Source organism: Syzygium oleosum, unplaced genomic scaffold (genome assembly GCF_021117445.2).
Source record: "Syzygium oleosum isolate NSW1041296 unplaced genomic scaffold, Sole_v2.1 Sole_v2.03, whole genome shotgun sequence".
Taxonomy (NCBI): domain Eukaryota; kingdom Viridiplantae; phylum Streptophyta; class Magnoliopsida; order Myrtales; family Myrtaceae; genus Syzygium; species Syzygium oleosum.
This window is the reverse complement of record NW_026607487.1, coordinates 16,800,411-16,825,450: the sequence shown is the minus strand read 5'-3', so window position 1 is coordinate 16,825,450 and position 25,040 is coordinate 16,800,411. Positions and strand designations below refer to the sequence as shown.

At 41.3% G+C, this 25,040-nt stretch overlaps 3 protein-coding genes and 1 non-coding gene across 7 annotated transcripts; 1 reads left to right on the top strand and 3 right to left on the bottom strand.

The window, feature by feature from the left end:
• The first annotated feature begins 7,176 nt into the window (after positions 1-7,176).
• On the top strand, positions 7,177-9,582 carry LOC115671899 (cullin-3A-like). The gene is made up of 2 exons (XM_056309279.1): positions 7,177-8,210; positions 8,577-9,582. Exons 1-2 carry the CDS (start codon positions 8,108-8,110, stop codon positions 9,344-9,346), a joined length of 873 nt encoding a protein of 290 aa, XP_056165254.1. The 5' UTR covers positions 7,177-8,107; the 3' UTR covers positions 9,347-9,582.
• A 3,805-nt stretch (positions 9,583-13,387) lies between these two features.
• On the bottom strand, positions 13,388-16,861 carry LOC115666329 (uncharacterized). 2 transcript variants are annotated; one of them, XM_056309212.1, is made up of 8 exons: positions 16,699-16,861; positions 16,422-16,596; positions 16,290-16,325; positions 16,044-16,181; positions 15,490-15,576; positions 15,086-15,133; positions 14,924-15,000; positions 13,388-13,648 (listed from the first exon to the last, which is right to left on the bottom strand). In XM_056309212.1, exons 2-8 carry the CDS (start codon positions 16,494-16,496, stop codon positions 13,501-13,503), a joined length of 609 nt encoding a protein of 202 aa, XP_056165187.1. In that variant the 5' UTR covers positions 16,497-16,596; positions 16,699-16,861; the 3' UTR covers positions 13,388-13,500. The 2 variants fall into 2 exon arrangements, with proteins under 2 accessions (XP_056165187.1, XP_030443932.2); XM_030588072.2 differs by having other exon boundaries at positions 16,422-16,609; positions 16,699-16,860.
• Positions 16,862-17,004: 143 nt separating this feature from the next.
• TRNAM-CAU (transfer RNA methionine (anticodon CAU)) lies at positions 17,005-17,076 on the bottom strand. Its single transcript has one exon. It is a non-coding gene; the product is annotated as a tRNA-Met (tRNA).
• Positions 17,077-21,484: 4,408 nt separating this feature from the next.
• Positions 21,485-25,014, bottom strand: LOC130134509 (uncharacterized). Of its 3 annotated transcripts, none has more exons than XM_056309091.1 (8): positions 24,887-25,014; positions 24,610-24,797; positions 24,478-24,513; positions 24,232-24,369; positions 23,678-23,764; positions 23,274-23,321; positions 23,112-23,188; positions 21,485-21,826 (listed from the first exon to the last, which is right to left on the bottom strand). In XM_056309091.1, exons 2-8 carry the CDS (start codon positions 24,682-24,684, stop codon positions 21,679-21,681), a joined length of 609 nt encoding a protein of 202 aa, XP_056165066.1. In that variant the 5' UTR covers positions 24,685-24,797; positions 24,887-25,014; the 3' UTR covers positions 21,485-21,678. The 3 variants fall into 3 exon arrangements, with proteins under 3 accessions (XP_056165066.1, XP_056165067.1, XP_056165065.1); XM_056309092.1 differs by having other exon boundaries at positions 24,610-24,784; positions 24,887-25,001; XM_056309090.1 differs by lacking the exon at positions 24,887-25,014 and having other exon boundaries at positions 24,610-24,880.
• Positions 25,015-25,040: the final 26 nt, after the last annotated feature.

Below are 25,040 nucleotides of genomic sequence, written 5' to 3'. Positions count from 1 at the left end.
TGTATGGGTCTAATGCCAATCGGTTTGCTGTTGTTTCGTAATAAGCATCAAGGTGCTAATGCATCTGCGGCCCTTCCTCTTTTATGTGTCGGTATTGAGTTGCATTTTCCGTGGGTGACAGTCGTAGAGTTGTGGGATCATAATGTTTTGATGTTTCTTCATATATAGGCACGCCTACAACATGGTTCTGCACAAGAAGTGACCCGAAACAATCCAGCCCAAGCCGAAAATTTTCAGCTTTATCGGGTTGGCCCTCGGTTTGTTTCGGGTAACAATAAAATGGTTGGGTATTGTTATGGATCTGTTGGGCTCATGTTTATACTCGAGCCGAAACACAAAAGCAATAATTAACCCTACCCTCAACCTCGGTACTGTAGAAGGATGAAGGCAGTGCGCCTTTTTCTTCCATAGGCGAGAATGATTCCTTTCCTCCTCTTGCTCGCACAGCGCAGTCGCACTCTCGAGCAGCCACAACTGCCACCATTGGACTTTATCGATCTCTGACTTGCGGTGGCGCCGGCAACCGACCCGCCACGCCTCGCTGGGTGATATGCTGACACGTCTTCAGATCCTCATCATCATCGTGAAGCCGCCGTCAAGAGATTCATTGTGACGGTCACCTTTTCGATCAGCAATTCCCTGACCCTTGTTCCGACGTCGATCCTCAAGCGAGACTCATCGACCTTCAGAGCGCTAACGTCGTCCATCATGCTCACCTTCGCATCCGCTTTTGTTTCGCTGCTGATGATCCACGACAAGAAGATGGGTTTTGCAGCAAGAATTTGCCGATGGCCTTCCATTGTTGCCATGGCTGCAGTGTTAGTGTTGCTCCTGTCCGTCTCAGCTTTCCATCAATGGTGAAGCACAAATTCCGGCCTGTTCCTAAGAGGCGACAGCGGTACGATACCGTTCCAGTGAGAGTTCGATCCTGGGGCCAAAAAAGAGAATTCTTTTGAACTTTATTTGTACTGAAAATGACTCTCTCTCTTGTGTACAACCGGCTGAGATTTTTGTATTGTTGTATGTAAAAATTCAACGAGATCGCACGCGAAGTCATGGCAAATGGCATGGATTGATCAAATGAATGCTGCGTTTTTTCTTCTAAAACAAGAACCCGACCCGAACAAACATGACCGGTCCGACAAGACTATTGGGGTTATATTTTGTTCAAGATTGTTGGGGTTATATTTTTGTTCAGATCGGGTCAGTCCGGGTCAAGGACACATGTGTAGTGTTTCGGATCGGGATTGGTGTCATGAAAACCCACCCCGACCCGTTGACACCCCTAGTCTCTAATAAAGTATATAGTTTTTCCACTTATTAGAAGTGTCATAATTTTCGTAAGGCGTTCACTTGAATGCCATAACTTTTTTTCGCTTATTGAAGTACCACATCGAAGTAAAATTGATCATTAATGTCATTTTTGGTACTTAAATTTTCATATCCACATGGATTTTTTTCATTTTTTTTGTTTTTCTTTTCCTTTTTTTCTTTGCTTTTTTTTATGTGCTTGCTCTGACTCTCACCAACCGCAAAGGCCCTGGGCAAGGCCATTGCTAGCCGCGGTTGAGACGGCCCTCACCCAATCTAGCCAAGGCCTTCGCGCCCTCGCTCGCCAACGGCGAGGCCACCATGGCCCTACCGATTATTGGTAAAGGTCATGGTGGCCTCGCAGGCCTCGAGTCGCAAAAGCCCTAGCCCAAATCTGGTGAGGGCCTTCGGGCTGTCGCACGCCGATCGTGAGCGAGGTGGCCCTTGCCCAGTTTGGGCTAGGGGTGAGTATGGTTTAGGTGGGCAGTTCCCACCCTGGAACCAGGAAACTATGACATCCCAAATTTTCCATGTTTGATAATGATATTTGGGAACATTTTCAATGACCGTATTCATCCGAAATTCAATGTGTTAGAAAAAAAAAATTGTTTAAATGTGTTAGAGTTAAATTGATAGATATTGACATGTACATGTAGAGCAACAGTAATTAACTTACCATCATAGTATCTATTGAAGGGGGCCGATACGCTCAAAAATACGTGTTGGTTTGTTTTCAAGTCTTAAAATTTATCGAGTTAAGATTTTCCTAATGTTTGATATCTTTCAATGATAATTTTAAGGGTTCAAAATATTTTTCTAATTCACGGACACTGATTTCTTTGTTTACATATTGATTTACTAGATATCTTGGTAACTTATCAAAATATTTACTTTGGAACCATATGATTATACCACTTGTAACTTTTCTGTTTGAACACATCTTTGGTTCATTATTGCTCTTTAAGCTTTGGGAGAAGAACACTATAAGTGTCAAAAATTATGTATGGCGCTCACTTTAGTGTCAAAAGTTTTCGCCAGCTCACTTAAGTGCCAAATCGGAGGAAAAATGATCACTTAAGTGCCAACGGCGAGAAATTCCAGCCAAATTAATACGTGACTTTTATAATTAAAATTTTAATCTGAGTTGGATATTTAAAAAAATAAGTCTACGTGGCATTTCCATATGTATATTTGGATTTTTTAAATATTTTTTTCTGAATTTTTTTCCTTCTTTTCTTTTTTTCTTCTCTTTCTTCTTCTTCTACCTCCGGTCACCGGCAGTGACCGGAGGCCGGCCACGGCCAGCCGCCTGGCCTCGCCCGAATGAGGCCATCATCGCCCGCCATAGGCAAGGCCCGGCCTACCCTTGTCTGGGCAAGGGCGGGCGGGCGAGCCCCGGCGAGGGTCAGCCTCGCCTCACCGAGCGTTGCCTTCCCCCGAGCGATGCCCGGTGACGACCGACCTCGTCGGATCTGGCGAGGGTCTGCCTCGCCTAGCCAGGGCCTGGGCAAGGCCGAGCCTCGCCGGATCCGGAAAGGGTAGCTGTCGCCCAAGCCACGGTGCCCTCGCCGGATCTGGTGAGGGGAGCCCTCGCCTGGGCAAGGGCGAGCCTCGGCGAGGCCGCCATGGCCTGGGCGACGGCCGCCCTCGCCCAGGCGAGGCGAGGCCGGCCCTTGCCTGTGGCAGGCGACGGTGGCCTCGTCCAAGTGAGGCCAAGTGGCTGGCCAGTGGCCGGCCTCCGATGATCAGAGGTAGAAGAAGAGGAAAGAAAAGAAAAGAAAGAAAGAAGGAAAAAAAATCAGAAAAAATATTTAAAAAATCCAAGTGTAGATGCTAAACTACATCATTTCGATGTGTACATGCTAACTAGACCTTCGGCGAGCCACATCAACTTCAGAAATTAATAAAAAAAAATGTCACGTCGAATTTCCGGCCAAACTAATCGAAGTTGGCACTTAAGTTATCGTTTTTAAAAATTTTGACACTGAAGTGATCCAAAAAAAACTTTTGACACTAAAGTGAGCGCCATACACAAGTTTTGGCACTTCTATTGTTCTTCTCCCTTAAGCTTTCAAGCCAAGAGTCATCAGTCATTGTATCACATCTCTCTCATTTTCAACAATAAGTTTCACCTATGGAATTACATTATGCATGACCTTGCCCTTTGCTTCAATGATTATAAATCACATACTGATTCTTATTCATGCATTTATTTGGGTGATCTTATGCTCTTTATAATCATTATCTTCATTTATCTACTCAAATTGTGTCACTTGTAATCTTGGAATTTGTATATATCTCTCTCATTGTCTACCAAGTGTTATTAAGCCCAATGTCATCATGGCTTTTAACCTTAGCTAACTAATATTCATTGTTTTTTAACTCATGAGAAACACAAGTCAATGTCTTCTTTATCTCTATCATTAATGCTTGAATGACTACAACTCAAATAATGCATCCTCAGTGATGTTTTGTTTTCTCTCTTTCCAATCAAGTATCTTCATCTTTCTATTTGTCACTCAAATAATAACTCACATGCTTTTAAATTAAGACATTGAACTTAGCTTAGTAATGATATCATGCATTATACCATTCATGATAACTTTAGCACATTAATGCATTGATGACTCACTCATTTACTTGACCAAGAAGAAGTCGTAATTCATTTGAATCAAAATATCTTTCTCTAAATAATCTTATGAGGCCACTTATATCATAGCTACCTACTTAGGTCCACTTGAAGCATTTCTATTGGAATACATACCCTTCTATTCTATGATATAATGATTTTAAACCAAAGTTATCATTACTTTTAACTTTGGTTTGGTAGACCTCCGCATGTCTTTAAGCTTCCAAAAAGAATTCCAACTTGTTCTTAAAAAGATCTTCCATCACTTTTCTCTTTTAGCTTCACTTTTCAATCTTTTGAGTGAAAAGAAAGATTTCATTCTAATGTTGTCAAAGCTTAAAAATACTATCTTTCAAGAATTACGAGGTGGTTAAGGCTTTGGGTTGTCCAAGTCTTTATTTGTGGTAAGTGAAAACTCTAGGGACTAAGTTAGATTGATCTACTTAGTTCTCTTGACTTGGCTGGTTGATTTTTATTAACTTAGTTTGAATGTTAATCATGAGTGTGATCAAGCTTTGATTATAGCATGTTGAGTAATTGTGTTTATTTGAGTTGAATCTATAATATTGTCATGCATATAAAGTGTTTGATCGACTTCGCAAAAGGTTTGGTTGTATACTATATGAAAAAGCGTAAAAACGTGAAATTTAGACTTGACAAGGATATTCACATGATTTTGTGTTGGATTACTAATCATCTCACCAATGTACTAGCTAAGTATTGTCAATTAATTACGTGATCGATTTTTTGAGTTGTCGATATTTAGGTTGTCTATTATTTGAGTTGCCGATGTTCAAGTTGTTGATTCTCTATGTATGTTATTATTGCATGCATGAGATACGAAAGGAGGTACGCATGTCAGTATGAGATCATTGAAAAGGCAAGGTAATCGTATGATGGAAATGATTTACATGAAAAGATGTGTGTATTTGATGTTGATTCTTGAAACGAGTGTTGATTTCATTGTTGGTGCAAGGGTAATCATATTATCATGTGCATTTTTGCTATGCGATTAAATATGGAAAGTATTATGAAAAGTAAATGCCACTGCCCACATATTAGTGGCGACGATACCTCGGAGTCGAGATACCTCATGAGTTGGGATGCCCCGTGATGGAGTGTTTCGCAATACCTCAATGTGGAGATGCTCCGGAGTTAGGGATGCCCTGGGAGTCGGAATGGAATGATATGCTAATAATAAATATGATGCACGTCTATGTGTATGTATAAATGCATATATTCACACGTGCATAGTTGGTGGCAGCCATGCATCATAATATGTTATGTCATCTACTTGCATTTGAGGGAATAATCTCATGCAATGTGTTATCGACATACATCGACATATCATGATAAGAAAGATAATTCATTTACTCCTTCACTCAACATTCATGATTATGATGGGAGTCCTGAATGGGAAGAAACAGAAACAAAGCAATTTGGGTTTTTGTGAAATATCAAGAGAGTGGCTCTTTTCTTGGATTGCAACTCTGACCGTGAAAACAAAGAAGATGGGAAGAAAAAGAGACAAAGCAATTTGGGCTTTTTTTTAAATCTTAGGAATTGCAATTTTTTATTTAAAAAATTTTTTGGACAAAAGTGTCCCTATTCCGGTCGCCGAAAATATCACTTGCTCGCCAGCGAAGAACATTTGGTCGACCGGCAAGTTCGATCCCTTATTTGAAACTAATTAGCCACTTCAGACCCTTATTTGAAATAATATCCGCTCTGAACTCTCTTTTGAAAAAACAACCCCATTTCATATCCTTATTTGGAATTCTCCCTTGAAGAGAGCAAATCACGTCTGCCCCATTTCCTTGAAGTCCAAGTCGTCCACCATTACCGCGAGGCCAATCAATTGGCAGACTGGGCCTAGCCCTTCCTGGTAAGTGGTTTTCTAACCCACTCCCAACCTTTTGGGCTATCCTTTGATGGGGGGCTCGTCTTTGTTGTTCCAAGAACACTACTTAATATGAAACAAAAGCAATCGCTTTGACCAAAAAAAAGAAAAAGTGAATAATGTGGGCATCGCAGGTTGCACAACTACTGACACTCAAATGGACATATCACGCCGTGCGTTTACAATGTTTACATGCACCAATGTCTGTGTTAAAACGAGACCCGTAAAAGATAACATGGCCAATTCAAAATGATTGGGGGCGGCAGCAATCGATATGGTTTTCACTGAGTTCATGCACGCAGAGGCCCAAAGAACCAGAAAACCTGTCCTCGCAAGTTATTTGAGTGAAAGAAAGCGAGTCAAGACGTGGAAAATCCTTCATTCATTCGAAGGAACGCGCTTATTTCCACTCCGGTATAGACTTTGACACTCCCAAAAACAATATTTCTACCATTTTGGCCCATTGGTCTTACGTGCTTTGGTCAAATTTTCCACCCTTTTTTATTATTTATTCCTTTTTCTTATTTTTCTTTCTGGTCCCACGTTCCTCCTCCTTCCTTTTCTTTTCTGCAGAACCTTGGACGATAACGGTCAAGGAAAACTCCAGCTCCTCAACCTCTCTCCCACGACGCCTTGACGGCCGGCGAACTTCTCTTCCGCCCACCACCGGCTACGGGAGACCGACCCCGCGACCTGAACCGCTGAATGGGCTTAGGCGCGCCAGCTACCCGGATCGCCAGTTGATCGCGCGGGCGGCGCGTGATGAGGACGAGGACGGAGACGATGACGATGGGGCAGAGAATAAAGAGAACAGAGGAAGAAAAGGAAAGGAAAGGAAGGAGGAGGGACGCGGGACCCGTTCCTGAGCATGAAGAAGAGAAAGAAGAAAATGAATGTGAATGCAAGTGGGAGCTAGAAGAGCTAGAGCTTCCTTGTCCCACGAAGGCAGAAAAGAAGAAGAGGAAGGAAAGGAGGAGGAGGGAGGGACATGGGACCCGTAAGAAAAGAAAAAATTAACAAATAATAATAATAAGGCAGGAAATTTTGATCTAAAGGGGCAAAAGGGTAAAAGAAACACCGCTTTTGAAAGTGTCAAAGTCAAAGTCAAAACTAGGCTGGGAATACCGCGACCCTGTTCGAAATCATCTCTCTCAGGAAGCACAGACTCACCAAAGAGCTTCTCTTCGTTCTCTCTCGCTCTCTCTTCTGTCGCAATCCCCATCCTCTATTTCAATTGAAACTTTTCTCCATTTCAGGGGTCGTCGTCCAAATCTCGCAATTGGGTCTGGTTTTCTCACCTTGCTTTCGCCGGGATTAGCGCGCGGAGGCTTCGTCGACTTTCCGGGCGGGTTAAGATGAGCGATCCGCAGAAGAAGAGGAACTTCCAGATAGAGGCGTTCAAGCACAAGAAGGTGGTGGATCCCAAGTACGCCGACAAGACGTGGAAGATCCTGGAGCACGCTATCCACGAGATTTACAATGACAATGCCAGTAGCATCCGCTTTGAAGACCTCTACAGGCTCGCTCTATCTCTTTCTCTCTTGAAATTTCTCTCGCCTTTTTGATGTATCTGTCCATTCTGGTTCTGTCATGAGAGTGTGTGTGTGTGTGTGTTTTTTGTCTTTTGTGCGCCTAATGCTGTGCCGTGTCCCGTCTCTGTATCTGATGTTCGTCTTGTGACTCCGACACTTAACTAATCTGACCAGTTCATCGGTTGATCGAACGATCGTGGCTGTCCTCGTTTATATTTTCAAGCCCTTCATGTCCTATTACTGTAGACAAGTGTTTTTGCTCGTTGATGCAATATTGACTTTGTTTTTACTCGTTTATTTGACCTTTGGTTGTTCTTCATGGTGTCTTTTTCCTTGGTTAGACGTATGTAAAAAATAAGCTTCTTAGAACAGAGCTATGTTCTTCATTTGTTTTAGCTGTTCTGTTGGGGAAGTACTTCTTTGGTTTACGATACACTGAGTTGCACTTGGAAAGGAGGTATGGATTTCGTCGTGTTATCTTTTATTGAGTACGATTAGCAAAGATATTTTCAGTCGAGGCTGCGGCCATCTGATTGGATTAAGAAACTCCCTTTTGTATGGGTCCAATGCCGATCGGTTTGGTGTTGTTTCGTAATAAGCATCAAGGTGCTAATTCATCTGCGGCCCTTCCTCTTTTATGTGTCGGTATTGAGTTGCGTTTTCTGTGGGTGACAGTCGTAGAGTTGTGAGATCATAATGTTTTGATGTTTCTTCATATATAGGCACGCCTTCAACATGGTTCTGCACAAGTTTGGTGAGAAGCTGTACTCTGGATTGGCGAAAACCATGACTGCTCACCTTGAGGAAATATCGAAATCCATTGAAGATGCCCAAGGAGGTTTGTTTCTGGAGGAACTAAACAGGAAATGGAACGATCATATAAAAGCACTGAAAATAATCATGGACATTCTCATGTACATGGATAGAACTTTCGTCCCAAGTACCCGTAAAGCCCCAGTTCATGAGCTTGGGTTGATTCTTTGGAGGGATAATGTTATCTACTCCAGCAAGATCCGCACTAGGCTTCTAGATACATTACTAGAACTAGTACTTACAGAACGGACTGGCGTGGTCATCAATCGGGGGTTGATGAGGAACATCACTAAAATGCTGATGGATTTAGGTTATTCAGTTTGTCGAGAAGAATCCGAACAGCCATTTCCGGACGTTTCAGCTGAGTTTGTGCCATTTCTGGAGGTTTCAGCCTTGTTTTACAAAGGCGAATCCCAGAAGTTTATCGAGTGTTGCGATTCTGGCGAGTATCTGAAGGATGCTGAGAGGCGTCGAAATGAAGAAATGGAGAGGGTAACACACTCATTGGACGCCAAGAGTGAAGTTAAGATTACAAATGCCGTGGAGAAGGAGATGATGGCAAATAACATGCTGAAATTGGTGCACATGGAGAATTCGGGCTTGGTGAGCATGCTTTGTGACAATAAGTATGAAGACTTAGGAAGGATGTACAACTTGTTTCGTCGGGTCCCCAATGGTCTCTCGACTGTTCGAGACGTGATGACTTCTCATATAAGGGACATTGGCAAGCAGTTTATTACTGATCCCGAGAGGTTGAAAGACCCGGTTGAGTTTGTTCAGTGGCTATTGGATGAAAAGGATAAGTATGATAAGATCATAAGTTCTGCGTTTAACAACGATCAGACGTTCCAGAATGCTTTGAATTCATCCTTTGAATACCTCATCAACTTGAATGCTCGTTCTCCCGAATTCATTTCGTTGTATGTTGACGATAAGCTACGCAAAGGCTTGGAGGGCGTCGGCAAGGAGGACATGGAGGTCATTCTTGATAAGGTGGTGATGTTGTTGCGCTACTTGCGAGAAAAGGATGCGTTTGAGAAGTATTATGAACAGCATTTGGCGGAAAGGCTTCTGTCCGGAAAAACTGTTTCTGATGGCGCAGAGAGGAGTCTCGTTGCTAAGCTCAAGACTGAATGTGGATGTCAATTCACTTCAATGTAGGGGCTCGACGGAAGCCAATGAGCTCACGCCTACTGCTGTCCCTCGCCCAAGACAATGTGTTGACGAGTGTGTTTTTCGAAGCGTTTGTTTGTTTAGAGAATGAAAGTATCAATTTTCAAAATACTAATCATGCACGACGCACTTCACAATGAAAGTTAAAAGTATGGGAAATCATAGCATGGACTTCACTTAGTTTTGGCTTGTTAAATCGAATCCTTGTAATATACGTTGTCTCTAATAAATTATATCGTTTTCTCCTTTCCCTTCCACTTTTTCCATGAATTGAAAAATGGATTTGTATGCATGTACGAGATCGAATTGTCATAATTATTGACAATTGCATGCATGTCCGTTATCACAATTAGTACATGCAGCAACTACGAAAATTTTATGTATTATGGATCTTTGAAATTCGCATCCCGAGTTAAACAAAAGCACAAATAACATGAGCATCGCATGCCAAACGTCAATGTCCCAACTCAATTCTACCCACACAACTTCTATCAGAAACCCTAATTAAAATGGAGACTGAAATGGGAAAGGAGAGAGAGCCTTCGTCCACGCCTTTTGGCCACAACCCCAACCTAGACTCAATAATGGACCAAAAAAGCCATCAAAGAATTGACACCCGCCTTTTGCTCGTTATTTCTTACTGTTCTTGCTGCTTGCTGAGATATTACGTGCTTTGACACCTAAGGATTTACACATGTATGAATATCCATATATACTTTTATTGTATGCTTTTGATTGATGACGATATATAGCTCACCATCCATTTGGGTTAATCGAAGTTTGCTCATATATAGAGGCACGCACACATGGGCGTGTGCATGCATGAAATTGAAGCTCAAGAAGGAGACTGAAGGAGAGGACGACGGTAACTGCACCCACCCTTGAGGGGTTTTGACGTATCTAATGCAAACTCACGATCGGAAGTACAAGAATTATAAGATGTAACCCAACTGTCATTGTAGGGTTAGTATTACATAAATAAAAAGGGTATTTAGAAGTTTGCTGGCCAACGGTAATTTCTCAAATACCTTGTGAATGACGAAGCAGATGATGATGTAGTTAGAAAAGATTGATTTTAGAGGCAATGGAATTGCGATCATCTCTCTACGAATCGTTCCGTTAGAAAGAACATATATAATAATTTGAAAGTGATATCTTAGAGACATGTTGGTCATTCGAGCGTAACCACACACCCTATTCACCCTAATTGCTGAAGATGTCTATCCCACAAACACATGACATAAGTTGGGGATGACAAAAAAAGCTACGCCTGACAAGAATCTTAGAAAGAAATGGGGAAAATTACACAAACAGTCCCTGAACTTTGGCTTAATGTGCAATTTGATCCATGAACTTATAATTTGTTCAATGTAATCCCTAAACTTTACTACATTGAATATTTTCATATAATTCAGGGACTAAATTGAACATGTATCAAAAGTCCAGGTACCACATTAAACAAATCAAAAGTTCATGGACCACATTGAATATTAAGCTAAAGTTTAGGGACTGCATTGAACAAATTATAAGTTCATGGACCAAATTGTACATTGGGTCAAAGTTCAAAGACTGTTTGTGTCATTATCCCAAAGAAACGTGGGTGAGCATCTCGCGATGAAGGACGGATGTCCTTGGATTTGCCAAGGCCAACTACTCTCTCTCTCTCTCCTACTCTGGAACACTCGGGCAAGGGGTCGACAGTGACGAGGGAGGAGTCTGGATGCGCAACGGTCGATGGTGATGAGGGAGTGGTTGCGCATGTTGATGGGACTAGTGAGCAGAGAGAGGGAGTTCGTGTGGAGATGGAGATGACAAGAGAGGGGAAGAGAGAGGGGTGACGACGGCTTCTAGGTGGATAGTGCGACAATCGGGTATGTGAGAGTGGGGTGGCTGGAGGCAACGTCGTGCTTGCAAAGACAGTCAGTGGGGCTCTGTAGATTGGTTTAGTTGGGTATGTGAGAGAGAGATTCCTTTTTCGATCTAGTCATTACCATCCGTCTAACGTGGCACATTGCCATATTAGTGATTTCCGCCGAAAATTGATCGAAATGACTATATTAAAATTTTGCGCAAATATTTTGGGGTAAATTGATAAAATTAACAAAATTATGACTGAATTGACATCCATCCAATATATATAGAATTAATTGGACAATTTTACTGATTTTCCTATATGGATAGACACTCTTCAATCGAATCAGAAAACAAAACTTAGCATGATGCAAAAAATTGTTGCTTGATAGTTCCCAAACATAACATGAAGAAGCGTCTCTTGTACAAGAGCAGGATTGATCCGCTCGTCCTAAAAAGACTTGACAAATACACGTACATACGGCCTACTATTGATTAGCTAGCCAAAAACGATTCCACGTAGCAAAAAAAAAAAAAACAACCAGTCACTCCAAGGAGCCATGGCCTCTTACTTCCACTGCATGTCTTTAAATGTTGGAGGACATGTTGCATCTGAATCTTCAAACTGTGTTGGCACTCTTCGCCGCCACCTCTGATTTAACATAGGTTTTGCCATATCAAAGCTCCATGGATATCCATGTTTGATCTCGGAGGAACAGCCAAGAGAGTAGCTTAGATCATGACAGCCCCGACACTGCAACTATGAACCGATAGCAAAACAACAACAATAATATCAAAGCTCAATTCGGGAACGATGGGATTGACAATGAAACGCATGATTGTTTTTGTGTAAAGATAAATCGAAACCTTTAGGACAACTTCCTCTTACCATTTAAGATAGAAAAGAGAAAAAAAAAAAAAACCCAAGAATTCATGCCATCGTACATGAAGAATCAGCAGCATCTTCATGACCCCACCATCTCCATAGGGTCAAGAATAGGTCGTCGTCATACAGCTTAGGATCTTCCACTTCCTCTTGGATTCGAACTATAATAGACAATGCGTGAAATTAGGATACATCACTATTTCGCCGAGAGTAGTCTCGAATGAAAGATCTTTCACCGAAGGAAAACATTTTTGGTTTTTGTGAAGTATGGATCGTGCAGCAGACATCATGATAATTTATATGAACTGTCAGGTCTCTCTCGAGAGGAACCAAGAATCGGTTATACTTCAAAAAGCGTCCTCCCGCTTTCTGTAGAACTATTACCAATTCAGTTGACATATATAGTTCTCCGATAACAAGGAGATGCACTACTTTCCCATCGTATTATGAGGTTAGGCTAAGATCCCTCGTTTTTAGTTCGAAGCCTTTTGAGAAAGGATGGATCCCTATATTCTTCAAGGTTCGACCACTTCAGATGCCGAGAAGATTAGCTTTTTAGTTATCCTTTCAAGGGAAAATGACATAAATGACCATTGAACTATGACTTAATGTGTAATGAGGTCCCTTAACTTTTAATTTGTTCAATGTGGTCTCTAGACTTTAGCCGAATGTACAATGTGGTCCCTGAACTTTAAATTTGTTCAATTCGGTCCTTAAACTTTTGATACATGTTCACACTAGTTCCTGGATCATATGAAAATGTTTAATATTGTCCTAAACTTAAATTAATGAAATGATAACATTAGTTATAAGGACTAGTTTGAACATTTACTAAAAATTCAAGGAATACATTGAACAAATTAAAAGTTCATGAACCACATTGCACATTGGACTAAAGCGCAAAGATCACACTGAACAATTGAAAGTTCGAGAACCACATTGCACATTGGGCTAATGTTCAAAGACTATTTGTCATTATCCCTTCTATCAAAATATGGGTCCTCAAGATATGTTCACCGTCTTAAGCTCGACAATTCACATAATAAACTAATTGTTCACCGCCGCCAGAATGCGACTCAAAGATATAGTGTTATGTTCAGCATGCAAGGTTCAGCTGTCCTTCGACACATATTGACCAGAATTGCATGCCGCATAACAGAACTCGACCAGATGAAAGAAAAACTAACAAGGCCAACTAGCCTCGGCAGGAAAATCATCTAACAATGCTTTTTGCAAACCCTTCTCATAGACCCATTCGAGAGATTCTAGCCATAAGTTGATGGACACATTCCTGACAAAAACTAGCCATTAAGTCAGGAGACTCCCAAGAAGTACTGGGCCCTGCAATTTATCTCCCTTATTTCCAGAAATGCAGATTTGATACAAACTATGAATAGATATGAATTCAAGCAGAAGAACCAAACAGGCTCCAATCATTGACTTTGAAGCTGGAGACTGCTAGTTTAAAGACATCAGCCATGGGCATGTATCCAGATTGAGATGCAGGGGCAGTTAATCCAGCACCAACTGTTCTTGCACTTTCACTCAAAGGGCTGCAAGCAAAATGAGTTTTTGGGTGAACCAGGATAACTTTAAACAAATAAATTGAGTATTATTTATTCATGCATGCGCAGATGCATTAGGCACTTGGCCCCAAAATGTGGGTGGGTGGGATGACGGTTCAGATTTTCCAAACAACAAACCCACAGCAAGAAATAAGGGGAAAAAGTACACACACAATCAACCAGCACAAGCACAGAATGATCCATTAATGAAAGGATTCAGCCAGCTTTAGGTATTCTTACTGCTAATGCTAGTGCATCGGCAGAAGTTTTCCAAGGAAAACTGAGCTAAAGCAATTTTAGGTTTTCATCCATTCTCACAGCTTCTCTCACCAAACACTTCTGAAGGGAAGTCGAGCTCCCTCTTGCCAACTTCCAAGGAAGAAAGCCAAAAGGTCTGTCATGCCACTGCTGGGGTGGAAGAAATTCACCGGAGAAGGAGCAAACATACCCATCTAAGTCCGATATATGCAACTACAGACTCGTGTTAAGCAATAGGTAAGTTCAGATAGGAGAATTAAGGAAAAGGAGATCTAGGGAACAATTATATAGTAAATTGCAAAGTGAGATTATTCCTGTCTCACTTTACTATTTACCAGACATAGCCACTCTTCAAACAAAAATTTTGAAATATACATGGAGTAGAAGACCACCACCCAAAACCATTTTCAGGGATTTATCTGGACATCCAAGATCTGAGAAGGTAAAGAGACAGCTCAAGGTCACAATGCCTTCCCGTCAGCATAGTGATAGATTTCCAGCTACAAAAAGAGCCAGCAAGCAAACTCAGAGGTCATCTCTCTAGCAGTTGGTTCAGCAAACCACGTCCATAGAAAAACAATCAAAAGAACCTGATCACCCTCAAGTTATAGATCCACCAAATCCTAGGTTGGAATCAATCCTCAAGCAAGATCTCTACAGCCTTCCGTTCCAACCCAGTTTCTTTCATTCCTGCCTTTCTGGCTGAGGATCTTAAAACCTCCATATCAACAAAACTATCTATTATAATAAGCAGGTGGGACACTGTCTATGCTTATTCATTCGGTCCACTAAATATCATCCTACAGTTTTCTCTTAACCTATAGCATCAACAAAACTAATTGAGATGCACAGAACATCCACAGTAAAGGATGCTTAATTTAGAAGCAGTGAATGGCAAGTTTCCTGGGTACATAATGTACTAGATGTTAGTGCTTTGAACTACATCGTCTCAACAAAAATATCAGGAGAATGATCATACTGATAGCAGTCTTTTCTAATACGTACTTTATTAATATAGGCTCATATGCAGCAATTAGTACATCTGTCCCAACTTCCTTCAGACGCAAATTGGCCAGATAGACCTGTATAAAAAACATCACATCAATGCAACCCCCTCTGGGGGACCTAAACAACATCATACAAGGATAAGGAAGATAAGTGACTGACCCTCACTATATTTTGTGCTTCCCTTCCCTGCCTTCCCTTGGAGATAGCCTGCACGAATTTTCACAAATTAGAGGACAAAAGCAAGATGAAACAATTCTTAGACAAAAGGAAAAGCCACCTAATATAGACAAAAGCAGAAAACATCAAGGCCTTAATGTTTGCTCAACAAATGATTGAAAGAAAAGAAAACAAGTACTACGGCAAACAATTGAATAATTGTGATTCAAAAACTTGACAATTCATGCAGAAGTAGTTCCACAAAAAATTTACTAGCAAAAAAACATGCAGAAGAGAGGAGATGCTTCGATGGGAACCTGTGATATTCAATACATATTAGGCCCTTATCAAGTTTGACTACGAAGAAAGTGAGTTATAAGAAACAAAATAGAGCTCTACAACCATACCATCTGTCCAACTGCGGTGGTAACGACAGCGGGCGTGTTTCTATAAGTCAATCCAGGGGCCTCAACCACTGCCGACTGTTCGATCACCTGATGAACATTGAAGTGGAAAAACTGCAGTTAAAGGAGAATGTCCTGCATTATGACTACTAAATGCACTAGCATGCCATGGATGGAAGATAACGACTCACTGGTCTGAATTAATATAAACAAGTAACACGACCATGAAAAGAAATTTGAACTCGAATTTTCCAGGCATAGAGCACATTAACACCACACACGCGCACACTCTCGCACAAAATGTCCAAGAAACTTCATGCTAAGATCCATACGAACCAAAAGTATCGTGCACTCTCTCTAACATCTGACAAATGATTATGACGTGAATAAAGTATACGACTGTAAGACCGAGAACTGTGATCGAGTGGCAGTGGGAAAAAGAGAGGCAAACAGAAAGTCGTTACTCGCAGCGCATTATGATCCCAATATATAATCAAACCAAGTGCACAGGCGGGCAACAATACAACAAAAATTAAGCACAGGAAGAAGCCTAATACCATGCCTTGTTCCGCATCTTGTTCGGTGGCAAGGTCTTGCAGAAACCACGCCGCACTCCCGCTATCTCCCACTTCATGCTTGAAATCCAAGAGCTCGAAAATCAAGCTCTCATCCCTCGAAGGGTCCACAAACACCTCCTTCAAAAAACCGCATCCACCACAACACAAAAATCAATCGGCAACCTTATCGACGGCGAGCCTAAACCGAACCAGTAAGACAACGACATGCACGGAGTAAATCCGAACCTGGTGGTCAGGGACTGGCCTGATGTTGCTCACATCCTACATACATCAGCAAAAGGGGCATTTCATTCCGCAATCAAATACTAAGTATAAAATAAAATTCGAAAGCGCAGACGATTGGAGGAAACGAGAGACCTCGAATCTGTTAGGAAATCTGCTACCGATTGCGCCCCCAAACAACGGCCGTTCCGAGCACGACTCCAACGGCATTTTCGGACCACCAACGAGATCGCGCCGCCGGGGGAAGCGCAGAGGCCTGAACCACACCACAGCCAATATCGCCGCCGAGCGACTAAAGGCGCGAGCGAAGCTAAAACAAGAAGCTACCAGCATGGCAGCATCGCAGGTGAATAATACGTAGAGATGAGAATGCGAATCGCGCGCTAGATTGACACGGGAATCCAAACCGTACCTGAACTGAACCTGCTGCAGATTGAGAGCGAGCGAGCGAGAGAGCGCGAGAGAAGATGGCGAAATCGAAGCTTCTGAAGCTTTCGCGGTTTCTTCTTTATAGGCGCCCCGCGCGCGTCCGCTTGATGAAGACGCTGAACTCGATTTCCCTATCGACGGCAAAATGGGAACCCGGGTCATCTTCGTAAATTCCTAGACGAGGACGAGGGCAATCTCGGCAGTTTCTCGAAAGAAAAAATGAATGAATGAATGGAATAAAAAAATAAAAACAAAAAGAGAGAGTGTGGAAGCCACTTCTGAAAGCGTTTATCAGAGCCAGGTTTCGATCCTGGGACCTGTGGGTTATGGGCCCACCACGCTTCCGCTGCGCCACTCTGATTTGTTGCTTCTTTTACTCCTCAATTTTATCTATATAACTAAAATATTTAGTCATTCGGTCCTTCTTCCATTCTGCATACTGACGAGTACCATATCATTTTGAAATCGTGCTCCTATTTTGATCGAGCAAGAAAGTATATTGGTGTTCCTAAAACTCATATACATAACGTAACGGATTCCCACGTTTTTCGATTGGTACTATCAAATCCCTAATATGTTTAGAAAAAGTGCAATCAAATCTTTTTCGGCGAATAATATTAAAAGTTTTTCTACGTGGCACCGAAAATCTACTGAAGTGACGGTCTTAAAATTTCACTTTTACGAGGTGGATTCGGGATCCGATCGCGTTTTCTCAATAAATGTTAGGAACTTAATTGCATCGATTGATAAATTTAAAACTTGATTCTACTCTTTGATAAAAGTTTTAGGGCTTAGGTTTGCATTTGGGCCGGTGTAAAGGGTGCCTCTTTAAACCGTGGGTCTTTTGTTTTTTTGGCTAAAATTTAAACTGTGCGTCGGAGGCCATGTTTTCAGCCCAAAAAGAAATGGTTGTGGCAGGGTAGGAAGTGAAATTGGAACAGTTGTGGGACGAAATTTATTGAAATACTAGTTTTATATCGAGTAGATTGGCTTGGACAGTGTCGTAGGAAGGAATATGCATCCGAGTGTTTGAATTTTGAAAAATTTTTTTTTTTTTTTGGTAACCCAAGGAACCCCCGCACGGCCGACAGCCGGGAGGTAAACCCTGGGGGCGACACATGCTAGCCACCATAGACGTGCACCAGTTAAGTCACTCTGTGGCGCTCAGGATTTGAACACCCAACCTTTTGCGAGAGGAAGAGTGTCCTTTCCAGTAGCCCCACCAGGCGGGTGGTTGAAATTTTGAAATTTTCGTCTCTCATTAATCGACTTTTTTCGCGCGTTACTGTCGTGTGGTATCGCCATTGTACAATTACCATATTGCATACCAGAAGACAATAAAAAAGGAAGAAGGAATCCAATTCCATTATCCACGTGACTTTGTGGCGAATTGAAAGATTGGTGACAAAACTAGAACTGGATAAATAAGATGTGAAATTTAGGAATTTTGTTATATCTTATGCACTGTTTGGTGAATCGTATTAATAGGACTGAATATTTTTGTATGCTATCATGCCCATTGTTTGGTGGAAACAATCATATCGGCGTAAATTGCACAACTAGAAACGGTAATAATTTATAACGATTCTCTACAAAAAAAAACTGAAATTACACAAATAGAGACAACCTCCAATAATCAATTCATAATTAGGATAATATCTAGAGCTTTCATAGCATTCTAGAGTCGACTATGACAAAAAAATATAAACGGGTTACAACGATATCAACGAGATTAATAGATGAATGAATGATAGATCTAGCAAGAGAGAGAAAGCGCAATGATTTTGAAAACATAGTGTTTCTATTGTCTGGCTGCTTTGGCTGCTTTTGTGAAATTTCAATTCGAGCCAGGGAACTATGGATGAGAAAAAGTTTTGAATCTCTTGCTGCTTTTGTAAAGCTTCCATGTGAACCAAATTGTTGCAAAGGAGAAAAAGTTTCGACTTTCTCTTTACTTTCGTGAAATTTCGGAATGAAACCAAAGAATTACGGAGGAGCCATGGAATTTCGAGGTTACAAAGGAGGAGGAGGAGAGGATAAGTTTTTTCATAAAATTAAAAAAAAAAGCTTCAGTACTATGGACATAAAAAGATTATATCCATCTTTATCCCGCATTCATACAAAGTATTTTTATTCATGTTATATTCCTCTTAATCTGGCCTTATTTCATCTTTAAAAGCAATCAAACATGGGATCTATCCTGACTTTTATCGTATTAACAAAATATTGTTGAAACACACCTTAACACTACAACGTGCTTTTGCAGTAGGGAAAATTATCAAAACAGTCATAAACCTATTGCAATTGTGCCAATTTAGTCATAAACATTTTTTTGTGCCAATTTAGTCTATCCGCCTAATTTTGGCCGATCGGCAGCTGTTGCTATCGTGGACGCCGGCCAGTCAATGCTAACGTTGCAATTTTTAAAATATTTTTTTTCTTGTCTTTCCCTTTTTTTTCTTTTCCTCCCTTCATCTTCAACCTCTAACCAGTCGCCAACCGGTTAGAGTCAAGGGCCGACAAGGTCAGAAAAAGAAAAAAAAAAATTAAAGTGAAAAAATTGCCACATCATCGTTGGCCAGTCGGCTGGCATCCACGTCAGCACCGGCCGGCCAAAATTGGTCAGATGGACTGAATTGACACAAAAAAAAAAAAGTTCAGGACTGAATTGGCACAACTGCAATAGGTTTAAGACTATTTTGGTAATTTTCCCCTTTATAGTATCGCGAGGTGGAGAGTATCTTACGAGGAACACTCTGAAATTCAAAGAGAGTCAGTGGGGCTCTGTAGATTGGTTTAGTTGGGAATGTGAGAGAGAGATTCCTTTTTCAATCTAGTCATTACCGCCCGTCTAACGTGGCACATTGCCATATCAGTGATTTCCGCCGAAAATTGATCGAAATGATTATATTAAAATTTTGCGCAAATATTTTGGGGTAAATTGATAAAATTAAAAAAATTATGATTGAATTGACATACATCCAATAGATATAAAATTAATTGGACAATTTTACTGATTTTCTTATATGGATAGACACTCTTCGATCGAATCAGAAAACAAAACTTAGCATGATGCAAAAAATTGTTGCTTGATAGTTCCCAAACATAACATGAAGAAGCGTCTCTTGTACAAGAGCAGGATTGATCCGCTAGTCCTAAAAAGACTTGACAAATACACGTACATAGGCCTACTATTGATTAGCTAGCCAAAAACGATTCCACGTAGCCAAAAAAAAAAAAAAAACAACCAGTGCATGTCTTTAAATGTTGGAGGACATGTGCATCTGAATCTTCAAACTGTGTTGGCACTCTTCGCCGCCACCTCTGATTTAACATAGGTTTTGCCATATCAAAGCTCCATGGATATCCATGTTTGATCTCGGAGCAACAGCCAAGAGAGTAGCTTAGATCATGACAGCCCCGACACTACAACTATGAACCGATAGCAAAACAACAACAATAATATCAAAGCTCAATTCGGGAACGATGGGATTGACAATGAAACGCATGATTGTTTTTGTGTAAAGATAAATCGAAACCTTTAGGACAACTTCCTCTTACCATTTAAGATAGAAAAGAGAAAAAAAAAAAACCCAAGAATTCATGCCATCGTACATGAAGAATCAGCAGCATCTTCATGACCCCACCATCTCCATAGGGTCAAGAATAGGTCGTCGTCGTACAGCTTAGGATCTTCCACTTCCTCTTGGATTCGAACTATAATAGACAATGCGTGAAATTAGGATACATCACTGTTTCGCCCAGAGTAGTCTCGAATGAAAGATCTTTCACCGAAGGAAAAGATTTTTGGTTTTTGTTAAGTATGGATCGTGCAGCAGACATCATGATAATTTATATGAACTGTTAGGTCTCTCTCGAGAGGAACCAAGAATCGGTTATACTTCAAAAAGCGTCCTCCCGCTTTCTGTAAAACTATTACCAATTCAGTTGACATATATAGTTCTCCGATAACAAGGAGATGCACTACTTTCCCATCGTATTATGAGGTTAGGCTAAGATCCCTCGTTTTTAGTTCGAAGCCTTCTGAGAAAGGATGGATCCCTATATTCTTCAAGGTTCGACCACTTCAAATGCCGAGAGGATTAGCTTTTTAGTTATCCTTTCAAGGGAAAATGACATAAATGACCATTGAACTATGACTTAATGTGTAATAAGGTCCCTTAACTTTTAATTTGTTCAATGTGGTCCCTAGACTTTAGCCGAATGTACAATGTGGTCCATGAACTTTAAATTTGTTCAATTCGGTTCTTAAACTTTTGATACATGTTCACACTAGTTCCTGGATCATATGAAAATGTTTAATATTGTCCTAAACTTAAATTAATGAAATGATAACATTAGTTATAGGGACTAGTTTGAACATTTACTAAAAATTCAGGGAATACATTGAACAAATTAAAAGTTCATCAACCACATTGCACATTGGACTAAAGCGCAAAGATCACACTAAACAATTGAAAGTTCGGGAACCACATTGCACATTGGGCTAATGTTCAAAGACTATTTGTCATTATCCCTTCTATCAAAATATGGGTCCTCAAGCAATGTTCACCGTCTTAAGCTCGACAATTCACATAATAAACTAATTGTTCACCGCCGCCAGAATGCGACTCAAAGATATAGTGTTATGTTCAGCATGCAAGGTTCAGCTGTCCTTCGACACATATTGACCAGAATTGCATGCCGCGTAACAGAACTCGACCAGATGAAAGAAAAACCAACAAGGCCAACTAGCCTCGGCAAGAAAATCATCTAACAATGCTTTTTGCAAACCCTTCTCATGGACCCATTCGAGAGATTCTAGCCATAAGTTGATGGACACACATTCCTGACAAAAACTAGCCATTAAGTCAGGAGACTCCCAAGAAGTACTGGGCCCTGCAATTTATCTCCCTTATTTCCAGAAATGCAGATTTGATACAAACTATGAATAGATATGAATTCAAGCAGAAGAACCAAACAGGCTCCAATCATTGACTTTGAAGCTGGAGACTGCTAATTTAAAGACATCAGCCATGGGCATGTATCCAGATTGAGATGCAGGGGCAGTTAATCCAGCACCAACTGTTCTTGCACTTTCGCTCAAAGGGCTGCAAGCAAAATGAGTTTTTGGGTGAACCAGGATAACTTTAAACAAATAAATTGAGTATTATTTATTCATGCATGCGCAGATGCATTAGGCACTTGGCCCCAAAATGTGGGTGGGTGGGATGACGGTTCAGATATTCCAAACAACAAACCCACAGCAAGAAATAAGGGGAAAAAGTACACACACAATCAACCAGCACAAGCACAGAATGATCCATTAATGAAAGGATTCAGCCAGCTTTAGGTATTCTTACTGCTAATGCTAGTGCATCGGCAGAAGTTTTCCAAGGAAAACTGAGCTGAAGCAATTTTACGTTTTCATCCATTCTCACAGCTTCTCTCACCAAACACTTCTGAAGGGCAGTCGAGCTCCCTCTTGCCAACTTCCAAGGAAGAAAGCCAAAAGGTCTGTCATGCCACTGCTGGGGTGGAAGAAATTCACCGGAGAAGGAGCAAACATACCCATCTAAGTCCGATATCTCCTAGACTATGCAACTACAGACTCGTGTTAAGCAATAGGTAAGTTCAGATAGGAGAATTAAGGAAAAGGAGATCTAGGGAACAATTATATAGTAAATTGCAAAGTGAGATTATTCCTGTCTCACTTTACTATTTACCAGACACAGCCACTCTTCAAACAAAAATTTTGAAATATACATGGAGTAGAAGACCACCACCCAAAACCATTTTCAGGGATTTATCTGGACATCCAAGATCTGAGAAGGTAAAGAGACAGCTCAAGGTCACAATGCCTTCCCGTCAGCATAGTGATAGATTTCCAGCTACAAAAAGAGCCAGCAAGCAAACTCAGAGGTCATCTCTCTAGCAGTTGGTTCGGCAAACCACGTCCGTAGAAAAACAATCAAAAGAACCTGATCACCCTCAAGTTATAGATCCACCAAATCCTAGGTTGGAATCAATCCTCAAGCAAGATCTCTACAGCCTTCCGTTCCAACCCAGTTTCTTTCATTCCTGCCTTTCTGGCTGAGGATCTTAAAACGTCCATATCAACAAAACTATCTATTATAATAAGCAGGTGGGACACTGTCTATGCTTATTCATTCGGTCCACTAAATATCGTCCTACAGTTTTCTCTTAACCTATAGCATCAACAAAACTAATTGAGATGCACAGAACATCCACAGTAAAGGATGCTTAATTTAGAAGCAGTGAATGGCAAGTTTCCTGGGTACATAATGTATTAGATGTTAGTGCTTTGAACTACATCGTCTCAACAAAAATATCAGGAGAATGATCATACTGATAGCAGTCTTTTCTAATACGTACTTTATTAATATAGGCTCATATGCAGCAATTAGTACATCTGTCCCAACTTCCTTCAGACGCAAATTGGCCAGATAGACCTGTATAAAAAACATCACATCAATGCAACCCCCTCTGGGGGACCTAAACAACATCATACAAGGATAAGGAAGATAAGTGACTGACCCTCACTATATTTTGTGCTTCCCTTCCCTGCCTTCCCTTGGAGATAGCCTGCACGAATTTTCACAAATTAGAGGACAAAAGCAAGATGAAACAATTCTTAGACAAAAGGAAAAGCCACCTAATATAGACAAAAGCAGAAAACATCAAGGCCTTAATGTTTGCTCAACAAATGATTGAAAGAAAAGAAAACAAGTACTACGGCAAACAATTGAATAATTGTGATTCAAAAACTTGACAATTCATGCAGAAATACTTCCACAAAAAATTTACTAGCAAAAAAACATGCAGAAGAGAGGAGATGCTTCGATGGGAACTTGTGATATTCAATACATATTAGGCCCTTATCAAGTTTGACTACGAAGAAAGTGAGTTATAAGAAACAAAATAGAGCTCTACAACCATACCATCTGTCCAACTGCGGTGGTAACGACAGCGGGTGTGTTTCTATAAGTCAATCCAGGGGCCTCAACCACTGCCGACTGTTCGATCACCTGATGAACATTGAAGTGGAAAAACTGCAGTTAAAGGAGAATGTCCTGCATTATGACTACTAAATGCACTAGCATGCCATGGATGGAAGATAACGACTCACTGGTCTGAATTAATATAAACAAGTAACACGACCATGAAAAGAAATTTCAACTTGAATTTTCCAGGCATAGAGCACATTAACACCACACACGCGCACACTCTCGCACAAAAAGTCCAAGAAACTTCATGCTAAGATCCATACGAACCAAAAGTATCATGCACTCTCTCTAACATCTGACAAATGATTATGACGTGAATAAAGTATACGACTGTAAGACCGAGAACTGTGATCGAGTGGCAGTGGGAAAAAGAGAGACAAACAGAAAGTCGTTACTCGCAGCGCATTATGATCCCAATATATAATCAAACCAAGTGCACAGGCGGGCAACAATACAACAAAAATTAAGCACAGGAAGAAGCCTAATACCATGCCTTGTTCCGCATCTTGTTCGGTGGCAAGGTCTTGCAGAAACCACGCCGCACTCCCGCTATCTCCCACTTCATGCTTGAAATCCAAGAGCTCGAAAATCAAGCTCTCATCCCTCGAAGGGTCCACAAACACCTCCTTCAAAAAACCGCATCCACCACAACACAAAAATCAATCGGCAACCTTATCGACGGCGAGCCTAAACCGAACCAGTAAGACAACGACATGCACGGAGTAAATCCGAACCTGGTGGTCAGGGACTTGCCTGATGTTGCTCACATCCTACATACATCAGCAAAAGGGGCATTTCATTCCGCAATCAAATACTAAGTATAAAATAAAATTCGAAAGCGCAGACGATTGGAGGAAACGAGAGACCTCGAATCTGTTAGGAAATCTGCTACCGATTGCGCCCCCAAACAACGGCCGTTCCGAGCACGACTCCAACGGCATTTTCGGACCGCCAACGAGATCGCGCCGCCGGGGGAAGCGCAGAGGCCTGAACCACACCACAGCCAATATCGCCGCCGAGCGACTAAAGGCGCGAGCGAAGCTAAAACAAGAAGCTACCAGCATCGCAGCATCGCAGGTGAATAATACGTAGAGATGAGAATGCGAATCGCGCGCTAGATTGACACGGGAATCCAAACCGTACCTGAACTGAACCTGCTGCAGATTGAGAGCGAGCGAGCGAGAGAGCGCGAGAGAAGATGGCGAAATCGAAGCTTCTGAAGCGTTCGCGGTTTCTTCTTTATAGGCGCCGCGCGCGCGTCCGCTTGATGAAGACGCTGAACTCGATTTCCCTATCG